The 18,790-nt window shown below is 46.4% G+C and overlaps 1 protein-coding gene across 1 annotated transcript in view; it reads left to right on the forward strand.

Annotated features, from left to right (window-relative positions):
* DTHD1 (death domain containing 1) overlaps positions 1-18,790 on the forward strand; it is an 81,711-nt gene that overhangs the window by 55,146 nt on the left and 7,775 nt on the right. The window contains exons 5-8 of the mRNA XM_088442012.1: positions 5,790-6,034; positions 7,925-8,083; positions 9,640-9,929; positions 12,126-12,343. Of these exons, the coding sequence (XP_088298138.1) occupies positions 5,790-6,034; positions 7,925-8,083; positions 9,640-9,929; positions 12,126-12,343 (912 nt within the window). The remainder of the gene's footprint in view (positions 1-5,789; positions 6,035-7,924; positions 8,084-9,639; positions 9,930-12,125; positions 12,344-18,790) is intronic.

Raw genomic sequence — 18,790 nt, forward strand, 5'->3', positions numbered from 1 at the left:
CTGGTCTCCCTGGAAGAGCTGATAATTCATTTTGATGAACATCATCTTCTCCACATTCTGTGGAAGCAACCTCCTACGCCTTTCGCTGACAAGGTTCCCGGCTGCACTAAACACTCTTTCGGAGTACACACTGCAGGGGGGCAACTCAGGTAAAATAGAGCCAGTTTGTACAGGGGCCTCCAAATTGCCTCTTTTTTCTGCCAGTACAGGTATGGACTGTCTGACATGCCTACTTTTATGCTGTCACCGATGTAATCCTCCACCATTCTGTCAATGGTGACAGTATCATATGCAGTGACAGTAGACATGTCAGAAATTGTTGCCAGGTCCTTCAGTCCGGACCAGATGTCCAAACTTGGTCCTGCCTGCCCTGCATCACTGCCAGCAGGTTGCTTAGGATACCTAAGTTTTTTCCTGGCAGCCCCAGTTGCGGGAGAAAATGAAGAAGGAACTGTTGACGTGTCACGTTCTGCTTCAGCTGACAGTGTGTTCACCAGCAGGTCTTTGCACCTCTGCAGGCTTGTGTCGGCAAGAAAGAGAGATACCACATAGGCTTTAAACCTAGGATTGAGCACGGTGGCCAAAATGTAGTGGTCTGATTTCAACAGATTGACCACCCTGGAATCCTGGCAAAGCGAATGAAGGGCTTCATCCACAAGTCCCACATGCCGAGCGGAATCGCTCCATCTTAACTCCTCCTTCACTTTCTCCAGCTGCTTCTGCAAAAGCCTGATGAGGGGAATGACCTGACTCAAGCTGGCAGTGTCTGAACTGACTTCACGTGTGGCAAGTTCGAAGGGCTGGAGAACCTTGCACAACACGGAAATCATTCTCCACTGCGCTTGAGTCAGGTGCATACCCCCTCCTTTGCCTATGTCATAGGTGGATGTATAGGCTTGTATGGCCTTTTGCTGCTCCTCCATCCTCTGAAGCATATAGAGGGTTGAGTTCCACCGCGTCACAACCTCTTGCTTCAGGTGATGGCGGGGCAGGTTCAAGAGTGTTTGCTGGCACTCCAGTCTTCAGCACGCAGTCGCTGAATGGCAAAAGTGGCCATAAATTTTTCGGGCCACCCAAAGCGTCTCCTGCACGCCCCTGTCGCTTTTCAGAAATTTCTGCACCACCAAGTTTATTGTGTGAGCAAAACATGGGACGTGCTGGAATTTGCCCAGATGTAATGCCCGCACAATATTGGTGGCATTGTCAGATATCACAAATCCCCAGGAGAGTCTAAGTGGGGTAAGCCACTGGGCGATGATTTCCCTCAGTTTCTCTAAGAGGTTGTCGGCGGTGTGCCTCTTACTGAAACCGGTGATACACAGCGTAGCCTGCCTTGGAACGAGCTGGCGTTTCTGAGATGCTGCTACTGGTGACGCTGCTGCTGTTGCTGCGTAAGGTGATACATCTACCCAGTGGGCTGTCACAGTCATATAGTCCTTAGTCTGCCCTGTTCCACTTGTCCACATGTCCGTGGTTAAGTGGACATTGGGTACAACGGCATTTTTCAGGACACTGAGGACACTTTTTCTGACGTTTCTGTACAGTCTCGGTAGTGCCTGCCTAGTGAAGTGGAATCTAGACGGGATTTGGAACCGGGGACACACTACCTCCATCAATTGTCTAAATCCCACTGCACTAATGGCGGATACCGGATGTACGTCTAACACCAACATAGCAGGCAAGGCCTCAGTTATATGTTTTGCTTCAGGATGACTGCTGTCGTACTTCATCCTCCTTGCTAAAGACTGTTGGAGGGTCAATTGTTTAGTAAAAGTAGTGGTGTTCCTACTTCCTCTCTGGGATGATGAACGACTCCCAGCAGCAGCAACAGCAGCAGCGGCAGCAGGAGGCGTAGCAATGCAGGATCCTCCGGAGGAATCCCGGATAGGAGAGTCAGTCATGCCAGTGACATGGCCTGCAGGACTACTTCCGATCCTGACTAAGGAGGAAATTGATGAGGAGGGAGTTGACGGTGTGGTTTGCAGGCGCTTGGATACAACAGGACAACGGGATTTAGGTGTCCCTGGACTGCTTACGGTCTTAGCCAAAGTTTCTGAACTTGACAGTAACTTATTATGAACACGCTGCAGGTGCCGTATAAGGGAGGATGTTCCTAGGTGGTTAACGTCCCTACCCCTACTGATTCCACCTTTACATGTGGTACATATGGCAAGACAGTTGTTGTCCGGATTTGGATAGAAATATTGCCAGACCAAAGAGGTGGAAAGTTTGGTCTTCTGCCCAGGCATGACCGTGATGGACTTTTTCATCCCACGGACAACAACTGTCTCCCCCGGAGCCTGATTTAAACAAACCACATCACCATCAGAATCCTCCTCGCCAACTTCCTCCTCAGCGCCAGCTACACCAGTATCCTCATCCTGTTGTACTTCAACAGTGACATCTTCAATTTGCATATCAGCAAGTGGACTGTGGGTGCTCCTTTCAGCACTTGCAGGGGGTGTGCAAATGGTGGAAAGAGCCACCTCTTCCCGTCCAGTGCTGGGAAGGTCAGGCATCGCAACCACCACTACACTTGGACTCTCCTTGGGGATTTGTGATATCTTCTTAGAAAGCACAGTTCTTCGCTGTGCTTTTGCCAGCTTAACTCTTTTGATTTTTTTAGTGGGAGGAGGGCTTCCATCGTCATGTGAAGCTGAACCACTAGTCATGAACATACTAGGGATCGACCTTAGCCGTTCCTTGCCACTCCGTGTCGTAAATGGCATATTGGCAAGTTTACGTTTCTCTTCAGATGATTTAAATGTTTTTTTCAAGGTCATTTTCCTGAACTTTGTCATTTGGGATTGTATGTGCCCTCTACTGTGACATTGGGCATCGGCCTTGGCAGACGAAGTTGATGGCATGTTATCGTCTATGTCATGACTAGTGGCAGCAGCTTCAGCACTAGGAGGAAGTGATTCTTGATCTTTCTCTATTTTATTTTTATCGGAGAAAGTTTGGTCCTCCATTTATGTTATATCGATTTGATATATAAGTGCGGCTAAACACAGAAAATATTTTTTTATTTTTGCTGGAGACTAGTGCACTTTGTGGGTTACACCACCCTTTAAGAAATGAGCCAGCCGGCTCTTTACTTATGGGACACAGGCGCACGCTTGGCGCTGCTCCTTTGTTGATGCACGTGCGGCTACTGCGCACACAATTCACAAACACAGAAAAAATATTTTGTTATTTGGTTTGGAGTGTACTTTGGGGGTTACTACACCCTTTAACGGTCAAGCCAGCCGGCCCTTTACTTATGACACAGGCGCACGCTTGGCACTACTTTGTTGATGCACGTGCGGCTACTGCGCACACAATTCACAAACACAGAAAATATATATTTTTTTTGGTTTGGACTGGAGTGTACTTTGGGGGTTACAGCACCCTTTAACGGTCAAGCCAGCCATCCCTTTACTTATGACACAGGCGCACGCTTGGCACTACTTTGTTGATGCACGTGCGGCTACTGCGCACACAATTCACAAACACAGAAAATATTTTTTTTTTTGGTTTGGACTGGAGTGTACTTTGGGGGTTACAGCACCCTTTAATGGTCAAGCCAGCCGGCCCTTTACTTATGACACAGGCACACGCTTGGCACTACTTTGTTGATGCACGTGCGGCTACTGCGCACACAATTCACAAACACAGAAAAATTATTTTGTTATATGGCTTGGAGTGTACTTTGGGGGTTACAGCACCCTTTAACGGTCAAGCCAGCCGGCCCTTTACTTATGACACAGGCGCACGCTTGGCACTACTTTGTTGATGCACGTGCGGCTACTGCGCACACAATTCACAAACACTGAAAAATTATTTTGTTATTTGGTTTGGAGTGTACTTTGGGGGTTACAGCACCCTTTAACGGTCAAGCCAGCCGGCCCTTTACTTATGACACAGGCGCACGCTTGGCACTACTTTGTTGATGCACGTGCGGCTACTGCGCACACAATTCACAAACACAGAAAATATTTTTTTTTTTTGTTTGGACTGGAGTGTACTTTGGGGGTTACAGCACCCTTTAACGGTCAAGCCAGCCGGCCCTTTACTTATGACACAGGCGCACGCTTGGCACTACTTTGTTGATGCACGTGCGGCTACTGCGCACACAATTCACAAACACAGAAATTTTTTTTTTTTTGGGTTTGGACTGGAGTGTACTTTGGGGTTACAGCACCCTTTAATGGTCAAGCCAGCCGGCCCTTTACTTATGACACAGGCGCACGCTTGCCACTACTTTGTTGATGCACGTGCGGCTACTGCGCACACAATTCACAAACACAGAAAAAATATTATTTTTTTAGCACTTGGGGGGAGCACCCCTGATGGACAGAGCACCCCCTGGACAACACTACAGCACCCCTTTAGGACTGGGACACTGCACAGGACTTTGGAGTGGACACAGCCCCTATGGAGAACTGACTGCACAACACAGTCCAGCCAGTCCCTTTGTTCTTTGAAGTAGTGGACACAGCCCCTATTAACAACAGCAGCACAGCACAACACAGCCAGCCCCTATGGACTTTGAAGTAGTGGACAACAGCAGCACAGCGCAGCACAGCACAGCACAACACTACTCTGCACTACACTACACTACACTACACAGCCCAGCCAGCCCTAACTCCCACCCTCCCTCTTCACTGTCCACAGCCGAGTGAGAAAATGGTGCCGACGCGGGTACCTTATATAGGATCCAAAACCCACGAGACCCGGAAGGCGGGATGATGACGTTTTGCCTCGATTTCAGATCCGAGTCAGGCGGGAAAAGTCGAGCCTGACTCGGATCTGCCTCGGATCGGGGGGGTTTGGATTTCAGAAATCCGAACCCGCTCACCCCTAATTAAAAATCGATTAAAAACAGTTAACATATACAAATCAAAAACCCCAGTTTGGTTTTTAAATCCGAGTTCCGAACCAGCAACAGATCCGAACCAGGTCTCGGTTCGAACCGGGTCACAAAAGTGAATCTGAACCATGACCCGGTTCTACTTTAGCCAGAGGCGGCTCCAGAGGCGGGGCTGCGGCGCAGTCCAAAATTCAAATAGGGGAGCCACACCAACTGCCAGTTAGTCCGGGCCAGTGATGTTTGGCAGCGTTTCAGGTGGCAGTTGGTGTGGCTTCCCTATTTGAATTTTGGACTGTGCTGGAGCCCCACATCTGGAGCCGCCATTGTTTGGAACCCCTAAATTCGGGTGTGTTCGGATATCAGAAATCCAGACCCGCACATCTCTACTATAAGCGGTCGCCCTTCTGTGTCTTTATGCAAATACTGATACAAACTCCTTCCCTTGTGTGGCTGAATGTGCAAGGACTGAGATGCCCACTTTCATCGTCTGTATGTGCAGTGATAACAATTGGGGCATCCTCAGACAGATGCTGTTTCTCTTGTCTCACTCCTTTCACTTGTCTGTCCTCCTATGCCTGTGGCTGTGCGTCTGTGTAGGCAGCCGCTTTCACTGACACCTCCGCGAAACTCCCATAACACAACATTTTTGCGTGCACTACGAGCCACCTCCCAGTCACCGCCCGGGAATGCCAATCACTTTTCCACAATATTTCTGATGCCATCTGTCTCGATCACAGCAACGCCTTTGTGCATAGACTTTATAATCCATGCGCCAAAGGAGTTTTAGGAATTTTCACGCATGCACGGTTGCAAAAAAAATCGCTTTACTAGGGAACATCAGCATAGCTGTGCCGCTCTGAATCAGGCCCTATATTATTGTTATTATAATATTTAATTTTTTTTATCCATCGTTTATTCTTTGATGATATTATTTCAGGTCCAACCAATTGATACCTCACTGATCTCCGCGTTGAAAGTAAAGCATGATGTATATCACCCTGTAGTAACTAGTAGCCCACTCATCCATGTGAAACAGCCTTCAGTTCATGTGTTACACAGGCCGATCACAGTGTTCGTTCCATGCCCTCCAAACCCAGAGAAAAAAAAGTCTGTACGTGACTCGGAAAATAAGAGGGCGTCAAGTGCTGCCGCATCACATTCCACAGCAACGCACCAGACTCGGTAAGGTATTTGGTTTCTTTAATTATCTACATCATTAACAAATTCAATTTACCAGTAGAACATTATTTTATCTAAATGTTACTGTAGGGAAAACGCTTTGGGGCGAGATTCATCAAACTAATTTTGCGGTCAAACCTCAGAAAACTGCAGTATTCCGCGTTACTTTAGGATCCCCTGTTCGTATATGAAGAGTCCACAGCTGATATTCTCTATATCTTAGGTTTCTATGGGGCTGTGATCTGGTCGACTGCACATAGCTTTCCGTAACATGACCCTGACAGCTGATGTCATCTATAGATGTTATTAGTTATTGTAGAATATTGGCTACAATATTGTAAATGGCCCAAATAGGAATCCAAAGGATCATTCTTCTATACTGGCCACTGGCGCATGCACAGCCAATGGCCACGCATAGTCATTACATCAGCCGGGTCAGAAATCTGGAAACGATGATGTCGCCAGGACAGCTAAATATTACGGAGATGTCTGACAATATTTTGATGAAGCATACTGGCAGACCTTACCGCAGATAAGTAGGTGATGACCAATAATACGGGTTCGGTATATTTTGGGGATAGTTACAATGCCGACATTCATCATGCAGACATGGTCGACACTCCTGTGCATGTCAACACACCTGCATCTGGCTAGCCACCCCCATGTTACCTTCTAGGAAAGCCCACTGAAATTCCCAGCTTTTATTTCCAAAATTGCACTGCATCTTCCAGAGGTAACCAATGCAGGGAAATGATACTAATGATCCAATTGGATTGTATATATCTCTGTGGAACCGATATGAATGAAGAGAACCCGGCTGTCGATATCCCAATGCTGGCAAGCCGAACTGCGCAGATCCAGACGGAGGTAAAGTACCTAACCCTCCCCTCTCCACCCCCCTAACTCTAACCCTCCTTTAGGGGTGTCTAACCCTAACCCCCCCCTAGTGCCTAACCCTAACCTCCCCCCATGGGTGCCAAAACCTAACCCCCCCTCCCCGCACCCTAACCCTCCCCGGGGGGTGCCTAATCCTAAATCCCCGCAGGGGTCCCTAAACCTAACCCCCTCATCCCTGGATACGTGGTTACTTTGCCCCGGCGTTGGACAATCGGTCCGGCGTCCTGTTGGGGACCCGGCTTCGGGATTAACATAGGCGTCAGTATTTCGACGCCTATTATAGATCCCTTGCCGTGATTACACTGTCGGGATTGTGACTGCATCCCATCTCTGTTTTTTTTATATATAACAGCTACATGATGGAGGTAAGGTGCAATCAGGGAGATAGCTAGACTATTCAGGGAGACAGGGAGGATTGCTACTATTTCGGGGAGTCTCCCTGACAATCGGGGAGTTGGCAAGTATGCATATAATGCCTTGGGCATTTATAACACTTGGGGGGAGGGGCATCATTTTGTAACAGATTATTGTCAACAATTAGTAACTGCACATTACAGTTACATTGTTACTAAAGCAGTACTATAATTGTTTTTTAAATAACATGACATATAAAGGGTTCTACAGTTGATTAATGATTGTTGATCCACAAACCATTTACGTGCTCTCAATATTAGCATGTTATATTTTATCTGTACTCACCCAGCCCCTGATTCAGCATTGATAGACACTTCCAGCACATTCTGTATATTTAAAAAAGTCTGATAGGATACCCCCTTTCCAACCCACTAATTTTTCTTTCATTTTATATATTGAGATGGGTATACAAAACACCTGCTTAGGACGAAGATTAAATATCCATATCATTTATTATTAGTTTAAAAATGTTATTAAAATTATTTTAAATACCATCATTTTAATATAAACTCCATATGCAAGGTATTATTTATTTGTCCAGGACTTAGTAAGATCCATCAACACCTTATTTTCATATTACAGAGCTGTAAGTGCCTCAGTGAGGAAACACGGGACTAATCCTAGTGAATTACTGAAATTGCTGGCATTAAAAGAAGATCAGTGGATTATATTAGATGACATTGTGGTGAAAAATGCACAGACTGGAATTGTCTCTTTTGAAATGAATGAACATATACAGAGGTAAGGTTCTCCGCACATTTAGGTTAACAGTTTTAAGGTTTATTATAAATCCAATATACTGTATTAGAGCTTGCACTACAGTGTGTACGCCTTATTGCACTACAACACAACTGAGCCGGGAGGGTTTACGTGCAAGCGGCTTGGTCAATGTGCTGTGTGATTTCTATTCAATAGTGCCATAACTTTTTTTAAACACCTTTTATGGCCAATGGAGCTCATTCTAAGTGATGCACATCTGTAGCTTCATCTTTTCCATATGGTCGCAGCCGCCTCCTTGATAGCTTCTGCTACTGTGAGATTCTACATGTGTATATCGAACTTCCATGCGTCTGCATGTGCATTACCGTCCCATCCACTGATCTTCTATCTGCAGCTACAACTGTAATCATTAGTATCTGGGCATGCATCCATTCCATGCTGGGTGCAAAAGACTCATTCGAAACCAGCATCCCATCTACTGATGATGGCTTAGATGCCCACCACACTCCCATCACACGGCCACTATGCATCCAGTTACTGCCTAATGAGGGGTCTGATCAGTCCGTCTGCACTTGAGATGTCCGTGTGTGTATGCCTAATTTGGCGCATGTGCAGTTGCTGTATGCTGAAATCCGTAAGGCGCTTCCACACACCCACTCGCATCCGATTCAGAATCAGGCCCATGGTGTATGTCTCTATATGCTCAGTTCTGTATTGTTAAAACTATGAAATAAAGACATTTGCGTTTGATTTGAATTCGCTGTATATATCCCCAGTAACGAGCGACGACCAGCTGCTAACAATGGGGCAGATACAGAGGTGGACACTAATTTAATTCGGTCACAACTGACCAATGGTTTTTATATCTGCGCATGACAGACTGCAGCCATTTTGGGGGTGGAGAGAGGGGAATGGATTCAGAAAACGGTGGTGTGTCGGCCCTTATAATGCTGATCGTACATCAGCACCGCAATTCCCCGATCTCCCAAAGCAGATCCTCCGATTGGCAATCAAAATCAGCGGGCATTGATAATTGGTGATCCGTCGGGGAATCGGGGAAATTCGGCATGTTGGATTTCCCCAATACACCGACCCAAGCGTCGGGATGGTCAGGGAATTGCGACAATCCATCGCAGATGTATGGGCCCCTTAACACAGATTCACTGTTTTCAGCAGCTTAGCAATGGTGGACATTCCGAGCAACCTTAGGAGGATTACTCAATTCTCAATTGTGATTCGGTGCTACGTCTTTCGGACCCATTCAGCGGATCTTAGTAGCCAGAGATGGGGGTCTCATTACTAAAGACGGCACCCTTCAGCATTTGCTTACCTTCTCAGGACCGCTGCACCCGATGATGCAGCACCGACACTACTTGCACCCAACTCAGTATCAGGCCCATTCTCACATGTCACCAGGAATAACCTTAGGAATAAATACAGACAGCTTTTGATGAAAAGTAAAACTTTATGGTGATGCTGTATATGAAATGTCTATTACATTTCTATTACATTTACAAGAATAAGAGTTTTGTATTACTATAATAATGTCATTGTTTAAATCTCTTTTCATTTGACAGCTTTATCATAGTTCGTCTGTCATCGACCATGGACAATGCCTATTTGATTAGCTTTATTCAGAGTTTGGAACATGCTATACGCAGCTCATTGGTCAATGTGGTGCTGCACAGGAACAAAGATAACTTAGAGAAAGTTATAATTAAACTGGTTCCTTCCAAGGAATTAAACTGGGAGCTCTCTGCCCTGCTGGAGTGGGGATACACTGGGCCACCTGAGCCTTCTGAACCAATTGCTCTTGAAGAAGGGGACCAAATTCATTGTCGTTTCCATGGAAACATAGCGGCGTCAGGTGAACCAAATTTCCAAAATGTTCAATGATGTAGAAATTTAACTAAATGCATCTCATAGTACTGAACACATTGGGCTGGGTGCACACATGAATACGACCCAGCGATGTGGAGATGCAATGTACACACTATATGACCCGCCGATATATTGTTACATGCTTCTTCTAACAATACCACATCGTGCATGGAATCATCTCATCTTATATGCATCTTATATGCAGCACACCAAATGGGATGATGCACCCACCCACTCAAATGATGAATTGTGTGGGTTTTCCAATAAACACTCTGCGATGGTCATCGCAATCTGTTACGTATCACAAGATCAAATGATATATCTTACAGCGTGTTCGCAGCTTCTTTCTGTTGGCGGCCAAATCTGAGTCACATGCATTTCAGTCACATCCCCACTTACAGCTAAAGATACATAAGTGGGCTGTAATGCACCATTCTCGTCTAGGCACGGTTCAGTGAAGGCATATCAGCTGAACTGCAGGCTATGCAAGGTTCTATGTAAGATGAAATACATCTGTTTGGAGGTGTATCTTTTGCACCTAGTGCAGGGTATGTGCAGGCTCTTACTGATATGATGACTAGTAGCAAACCAGGCACACACATTGAGGTGTCCACCTTACCTCTTTGCTCTACATATCACTTGAGAGCCGTGTGAGTCGGTAGCACTGAGAGTCTTTTTGTGCGACTTTTTACCATCAAATGCATCTTATTCACACACTGATGCAAACAGGACGCACACGCAGCTTCTGCTGATTAAACTGATATACACCTATATTCTGTGTACGACTACGGGTGCATCTGCATGCGAAATGCTACGTTACAGTGTCAGTGACTGTGACACTGTAATGTAGCATTTCGCATGCAGATACAACCTCAGTTGTACACAGAACAGAGGCATGCCGCATGTCATTTTAATCAGCAGAAGCTGCTTGTGCGTCCTATTTGCATCACTGTGCAACTGGCGGTCGGAACCACCGAATCACACCACAGCATTGCGTGACTAGAAGGGCTGTTTAACACGCAAAGAGGCTAGATGTATGAGGACACATCTATAGGAGGCAGGAACACCGCAAAATACTTACAGTTCTGTACATTGTTTGGGAGCAACATACAGTACACCCGATTTCTGTCCATCTCTGTATCAGTCCAATTATTGCTGAAGTGTATACATTTGGTTATAATAACATTCCATTAGCGTAGGGTGTTTGACTTAAGTAAACAAAAAAATATAGTATACTGTATATCAGAATGAATTTGTTTTACTCTTAATAGTCACTGTAGATCGAGCACAACTGCCATATTTTTTTCTAAAGTATTTCCCATTTATTTACTTTGAGTAAAAGAAAAGAGTACTATGTTAGCAGTCTTGTTTTCCTGCCTAAATGTAAACAAAAACATTGCTAACGTAGAAATGACTGATATTGCAAAATTGCTGTAAACTACTGTACTACATATTGTTTATCTGTCAAATGGCTTTAACAAACTTAAGGAGCACAGGGCCTGATTCAGACCCGCGAGCAGGTCGATGGTGGCCCAGTGTGCATGCGCACGACGGAGCCGGCTCCGTCGTGTGCATGCGTGACACTCGGATACCGACAGGCAAACCGTAGCTCTGGGTCTTGTACCAAAGGGGCCGTGCTGTCGATGTTGAGTGACAGCACGCCCCCTTTGGTGGGCGGGCTGGGGGCGTGGCTGCCCAGACGGAGGCGTTCCCATGGGAACGCCTACTGTCTGGGGCCGGCCCCACTGACATCACAAGTGATGTCAGTGGGAGTGCTTTTGGCTCTGTTAGAGCTGAAAGCACTCTAGGGCTTGCAGCAACGAGACCCTACCACAAGGGTCTCGTCGCAAGACCATCGCGACCATCTTCCTGGCTGCTCGCTATTGCTGTGGGTGGTCACCCACAGCTATGCGAGCGGCCAGGAGGCCGCTCTAAAAAAACAGAAGGCCGGACCTGATTCAGAGCGAGCGCTCTGTCAGAGCGTCCACCTCTGAATCAGGCCCACTGTTTGTACTTACAGCACTCAAGCCAATGGATAATTGTATCTACTCAGTGTGCAGCCCAATCTAAGATGCAGAACATTTATTCTTAGCTGTTATCCAAAGCACACAGACCCATATACTACAAAAATGTGTCCTATGCTATAATGCTATCATTATTCTTCTTGTTTACTAACTTCTAGATGGTAAACTCACATTTCATTCCCAAAGAATGCAGAAATTATCACTAGATCTCAGTGTTGTTGATGAGTTTGGAAATTATAGTTCCCCACACTATAAGGGGACTGTCGCATTCTACAGATTATCCAAAAAGGACATTACGGAAAGTTACAAGACCGGGCTGGCCATTGATTTACAACAGAGGACTCCAGTATGCAAACTGCCATTAACTCTACCGAAGGTAATTGTGTTTCTGTTTGTTTTAATTGAAAACCCTCTGTATTTTAAAGTGCAGTTTACATTTTTGAGTTGGATTAACTATCTCTTATTACCACTAATGGAACCTTGGCGATTATTTTGTTTCAGTAAATTATATACATCTAGTGATGTAGAGATATATAAATAATAATAATAATAATAATAATAATAATAATAATAATAGTAATAATAGAAGTAGTAGTAGTACTAGTGGTAGTAGTAGTAATAATAATAATAAATAATAATAATAGCAGTGTTGATTTGGTGCCGGCCCGCCAGCTGATTACAGCTCATGCACTGGCAGGCAGTCATGGACAGACAGCGCCGCCGGTCGCGAGGCAATCAGAGCTCACGCACCAGCAGCCACTCAACAGTGGTGGCTCCAGATTGGCTGCTGGTCCACGAGCTCCGATTGACTTGTGACTGGTGCTGAATTCAAATGCCCCAGCACTGTCTGGCCATGTCTGCCGCTGCCTGCTGGTGCACCAGCTGCAATTAGCTTGCATCCCAGGCACAAATCCACACCTGCTGGCTGCTGATGGCTCACAGGGGAACTACTAGGGGTAAATTTACTAAGAATCGAGATAGGTCGAGATGACCATCTTGGGTGATTTATTCATTTTTTTCCTGCTTGCAAATTTACTAAAGGCAAAAGTCGGGTGAGTTACAGAGAGAATTCTCTCATCTTACTCGTAAAACTCGGGTGAGATAGCAATCTCGAATCAAATCCCCATCGGGACAAATCTGAAGTACTTTTCACCTAAAACATACATCACTCAAATTTACCAAGAATCGTGATGACAAGCTCGGGTGAGATAGGAGCAAACTCTCTGTCAAAATCACTCTTCAAACTCTCAACCCCCTGAGCTGCGAGATGGTCAGAAACATACACAAATCATTGTGATTTGTGTATGTTTCTTTCTGTAAATGGTTAAAATATGGTTAATTTTTTTTTTTTAAATGACATGAGGTCCCCCCAAAACACTAACCAGCCCCGGACTTGGCAGCTAGTCCTGGTTCTTAACATTACAGGGAACAAAATGTGTAGGGTTCCACTGTAATTTAAGAACCAGCACCAGGCAGCAGGGACAGAGCTAGTTTTAAATATACAGGGAAAAAAATTGACATGAGGTCCCCCGTATATTTAAAATCAGCCCTGGACCCATTCTAACGGGGGACTGAAGGCACAGCCAGGGGTGCCCTTTCGCCGGGCTCCCCAGCCGCAGCATCAGCCCTGACCACTAGTCAGCCCAGGCCAGGGATACCTGGGGAGTTGGAGACCCCTTCCCAATTAAGGGGTCACCCTCTCCAGTGCACACATGGCCTACAACAACAGAAATACAGCGGTAAAAATGCAATCTAATAGCAATAATATGTTTAATAAATAAAATTATAAAAGACATGTGTAATGAATTCATTCATTAAAACAACATCCAATCCACCCCAAATTTATATTCCATATGTCCTGGGAGGCATTTGTATCCAATGTAGGTATTGCTCAAATACTGTGTAATCCAAGCCAGATAATTACCAAGTCCAATGTCCAAATATTGAGGGGTCTCAATTAGCAGTGCTGGCAAGCTTCCGCATACATCCGGTCCCCTGGTCATAGGTATGGTGATATGCTGGTACAACTGAAGAGGCACGTATAGGATTTGTAGCTCGCACTCCTTGTTAGAGATGAGGTGGTGGAGACTATCACAACCACAGCCTGCCGCGTATTGCATATCGCCATACCTATGACCAGGGGACCGGATGTATGCGGAAGCTTGCCAGCACTGCTAATTGAGACCCCTCAATATTTGGAGATTGGACTTGGTAATTATCTGGCTTGGATTACACAGTATTTGAGTATTACCTATATTGGATAAAAACGCCTCCCAGGACATATGGAATAGGAATTTTGGGTGGATTGGATGTTGTTTTAATGAATGAATTAATTACACATGTCTTTTATAATTTTATTTATTAAACATATTATTGCTATTAGATTGCATTTTTAGCGCTGTATTTCTGTTGTTGTATGTTTATCTTTTTTGAGGCTTGACTAACCTGTAATAACAGCTGCTATATTTATATAGAGAGTATTTATTGCCCGTTAGCGCTCCATCAGTTTTTCTGTGGTTTCACACATGGCCTAGGCTGATAGACCAGGGCTATCCCCGCCACCCCTGGGCGGTGGGTGGCAGGTTGATAGTGTCTGTGTATTGTGTAAAAATTAGAATATTTCACATTGTCTATACAGTGAAACTACAGGTCCCAGCAAGCCTCCCCCACATGATGGTACTTGGAGAACCACAAGCACCAGCATGCGGGGCATTAAGGGCTCAATAGCACGTGTAGTTCACCTTTAAAGAAATGTGTTAAAAAAACACAACACACACCGTAAAAATGTAATTTTATTAAGAAATGTGAGGGAAGTTCCCAGGTGGTGACTGGGAGGTAACAGGGGGGTGGCTAAAAAGATGCACGAAGATGTTGCGTCTTATGGGCGTGTCGCTGTAATTGGTTGGTTAAAGAGACGCAAAGCTGTACAAATACAGGAGTCCATACTCAGATGGAGAATCTGCACCTGCCATAGGGCTGGACCAATGGTGGTGCCTAAAGAGGCACAAGATGGTAATGCAGTGTCTATTGGCGCTGCAAGTAGGCATCATTTGGACGCATGTATTTCACATTTAGTGATACAAATATTCACAATATTTACATTAGGGATGAGCGGGTTCGGTTCCCTGAGAACCGAACCCACCCGAACTTCGGGGATCCGGGGCGATCCGAGCCCAAGCTCGGATCTCCCTGTCTGCCCCGGATCCCTCTCCCGAGGCAAAACCTCGAGATCTGCTGTCGGATTTAAAAAAAAAATGCCTTTGCCTTTAATGGGCAAAGTGCTGATTGGCTGACAGAGCCGTCTGTCACGGCTCTCAGCCAATCAGCATTATGGTGCTCATTTGCATGTAGCACGGACTCGTGAGATCCGTGCTACATGCATCTGTGTGACTGACAGTGACACAGAGCACAGATGGGTCAGTGAGACCCGTCTGTGCTGCTGTGTATTTCAATGACACAGATGCACGCACGGACCAGGAGATCCGTGCTACTTGCATCTGTGTCATTGACACAGCAGAGCAATGACAGGTCCGTGAGACCCGTCTGTACTGCTGTGGTAAAAAAAAAAAAGAAAAAAATGGCGTGCCCGCACCCAAAAAAGAGCAACCAGCCCCGGGCATTAGTGACCCAGTGCTGGGTGTGCTTAAATACAGGGGACAAACGATGTAGGGGTCCCCTGTACTTAAGCACAACCAGCACCGGGCTAGTCAGAACCAGCGCTGGTTGCCAAAATACGGGGGACAAACAACGTAGGGGTCCCCCGTATTCTGCGCAACCAGTTCTGGGCTCTGATCCGGTCCTGGTTCTGGAAATACAGGGGAAAAAAATTAGTAGGGTTCCCCTGTATGTTCCAGAACCAGCACTGGACTTTTTCTAGCAGGGGGCTGATGCCACAGCCAGGGGAGCCCTTTCACAGGGCCCCCCAGCCGCAGCATCAGCCCCGACCGCTAGTCAGCCCAGGCCGGGGATCCCTGGAGAGCTGGGACCCCCCAATAAAGGGGTCACCCTCTCCAGGGCACCCCAAGCCCAGGCTGATAGCCCGGTGGCGGTGGGTGGCTGGTTGATTGTGTGGTGTGGTGTAAATAAAAAATATCAAACATTGTCTTTACAAGTAGAACTGCAAGTCCCAGCTAGCCTGCCCCGCATGCTGGTACTTGGAGAACCACAAGTACCAGCATGCAGGGCATTAAGGGCCCACTAGTACCTGTTGTTCACCTGTAAAAAAATGTTTAAAAAAAACACAGGACACACACACCGTGACAGTATAAGTTTATTAAACATACATACACACACACACACATGTACACATACTCACCTACGTAACCTGTAGCATCGGTCCACTTGGGACCTGTGAAAAAAAGCATACTCACCATCTCCTATGCGAGGTTCTGTCCTCTTCGTTCCAAAGTAGGCATCCCCGGACTTGGCAAAAAAACAAAACGAAAACGCGATCCACGAACTTAGTACCATTCTATAGAACGGTACTTCCCGAATGAGAGCTTAGCGGCGGGGTATCACCATGGAAACCCCGCTGCTAAGCGTTCATTGGCTGAGAGAGGTCATCTCCCGTCTCTCAGCCAATGAACGGCTCCCTCCATTGTAGTCAATGGTGGGAGCCGCAAGGTTATTAAAGTTTACCCTGCGGCTCCCACCATTGACTACAATGGAGGGAGCCGTTCATTGGCTGAGAGACGGGAGATGACCTCTCTCAGCCAATGAACGCTTAGCAGCGGGGTTTCCATGGTGATACCTGCCGCTAAGCTCTCATTCGGGAAGTACCGTCCTATAGAACGGTACTAAGTTCGTGGATCGCGTTTTCGTTTTGTTTTTTTGCCAAGTCCGGGGATGCCTACTTTGGAACGAAGAGGACAGAACCTCGCATAGGAGATGGTGAGTATGTTTTTTTTCACAGGTCCCCTATGGATACTTTACCGGACAAGTGGACCGATGCTACAGGGTTACATAGGTGAGTATGTGTACATGTTAGGGGTGAGTGGGTTTGGATTTCTGAAATCCGAAACCCCCCGAGCCCCCCCGATCCGAGTCCGATCCGAGTCAGGCTCGACTTTTCCCGCCTGACTCGGATCTGAAATCGAGGCAAAACGTCATCATCCCGCCTTCCGAGTCTCGCGGGTTTTGGATCCTATATAAGGTACCCGCGTCGGCACCATTTTCTCACTCGGCTGTGGACAGTGAAGAGGGAGGGTGGGAGTTAGGGCTGTGTAGTGTAGTGTAGTGTAGTGCTGCTGTTGTCCACTACTTCAAAGTCCATAGGGGCTGGCTGTGTTGTGCTGTGCTGCTGTTGTTAATAGGGGCTGTGTCCACTACTTCAAAGTCCATAGGGGCTGGCTGGACTGTGTTGTGCAGTCAGTTCTCCATAGGGGCTGTGTCCACTCCAAAGTCCTGTGCAGTGTCCCAGTCCTAAAGGGGTGCTGTAGTGTTGTCCAGGGGGTGCTCTGTCCATCAGGGGTGCTCCCCCCAAGTGCTAAAAAAATAATATATTTTCTGTGTTTGTGAATTGTGTGCGCAGTAGCCGCACGTGCATCAACAAAGTAGTGCCAAGCGTGCGCCTGTGTCATAAGTAAAGGGCCGGCTGGCTTGACCGTTAAAGGGTGCTGTAACCCCAAAGTACACTCCAGTCCAAACCAAAAAAAAAATTATTTTCTGTGTTTGTGAATTGTGTGCGCAGTAGCCGCACGTGCATCAACAAAGTAGTGCCAAGCGTGCGCCTGTGTCATAAGTAAAGGGCCGGCTGGCTTGACCGTTAAAGGGTGCTGTAACCCCCAAAGTACACTCCAGTCCAAACCAAAAAAAAAATAATTTTCTGTGTTTGTGAATTGTGTGCGCAGTAGCCGCACGTGCATCAACAAAGTAGTGCCAAGCGTGCGCCTGTGTCATAAGTAAAGGGCCGGCTGGCTTGACCATTAAAGGGTGCTGTAACCCCCGAAAGTACACTCCAGTCCAAACCAAAAAAAAATTTATTTTCTGTGTTTGTGAATTGTGTGCGCAGTAGCCGCACGTGCATCAACAAAGTAGTGCCAAGCGTGCGCCTGTGTCATAAGTAAAGGGCCAGCTGGCTTGACCGCTAAGGGTGCTGTAATCCCCGAAAGTATACTCCAGTCCAAACCAAAAAAAAAATAATTTTCTGTGTTTGTGAATTGTGTGCGCAGTAGCCGCACGTGCATCAACAAAGTAGTGCCAAGCGTGCGCCTGGGTCATAAGTAAAGGGCCGGTTGGCTTGACCGTTAAAGGGTGCTGTAACCCCCGAAAGTACACTCCAGTCCAAACCAAAAAAAATTTTTTTTCTGTGTTTGTGAATTGTGTGCGCAGTAGCCGCACGTGCATCAACAAAGTAGTGCCAAGCGTGCGCCTGTGTCATAAGTAAATGGCCGGCTGGCTTGACCGTTAAAGGGTTCTGTAACCCCCAAAGTACACTCCAGTCCAAACAAAAAAAAAAATAATTTTCTGTGTTTGTGAATTGTGTGCGCAGTAGCCGCACGTGCATCAACAAAGTAGTGCCAAGCGTGCGCCTGTGTCATAAGTAAAGGGCCGGCTGGCTTGACCGTTAAAGGGTTCTGTAACCCCCAAAGTACACTCCAAAACAAAAAAATATATATTTTTTGTGTTTGTGACTTGTGTGCACTGTGGCTGCACGTGCATCAACAAAGGAGCAGCGCCAAGCGTGCGCCTCTGTCCCATAAGTAAAGAGCCGGCTGGCTCATTTCTTAAAGGGTGGTGTAACCCACAAAGTGCACTACTCTCCAGCAAAAATAAAAAAATATTTTCTGTATTTGTGTGCGCTTTAGCCGCACGTATATATCAA

The sequence above is a fragment of the Taudactylus pleione genome, unplaced genomic scaffold, assembly GCF_031769625.1.
Source record: "Taudactylus pleione unplaced genomic scaffold, aTauple2 ptg000302l, whole genome shotgun sequence".
NCBI lineage: Eukaryota > Metazoa > Chordata > Amphibia > Anura > Myobatrachidae > Taudactylus > Taudactylus pleione.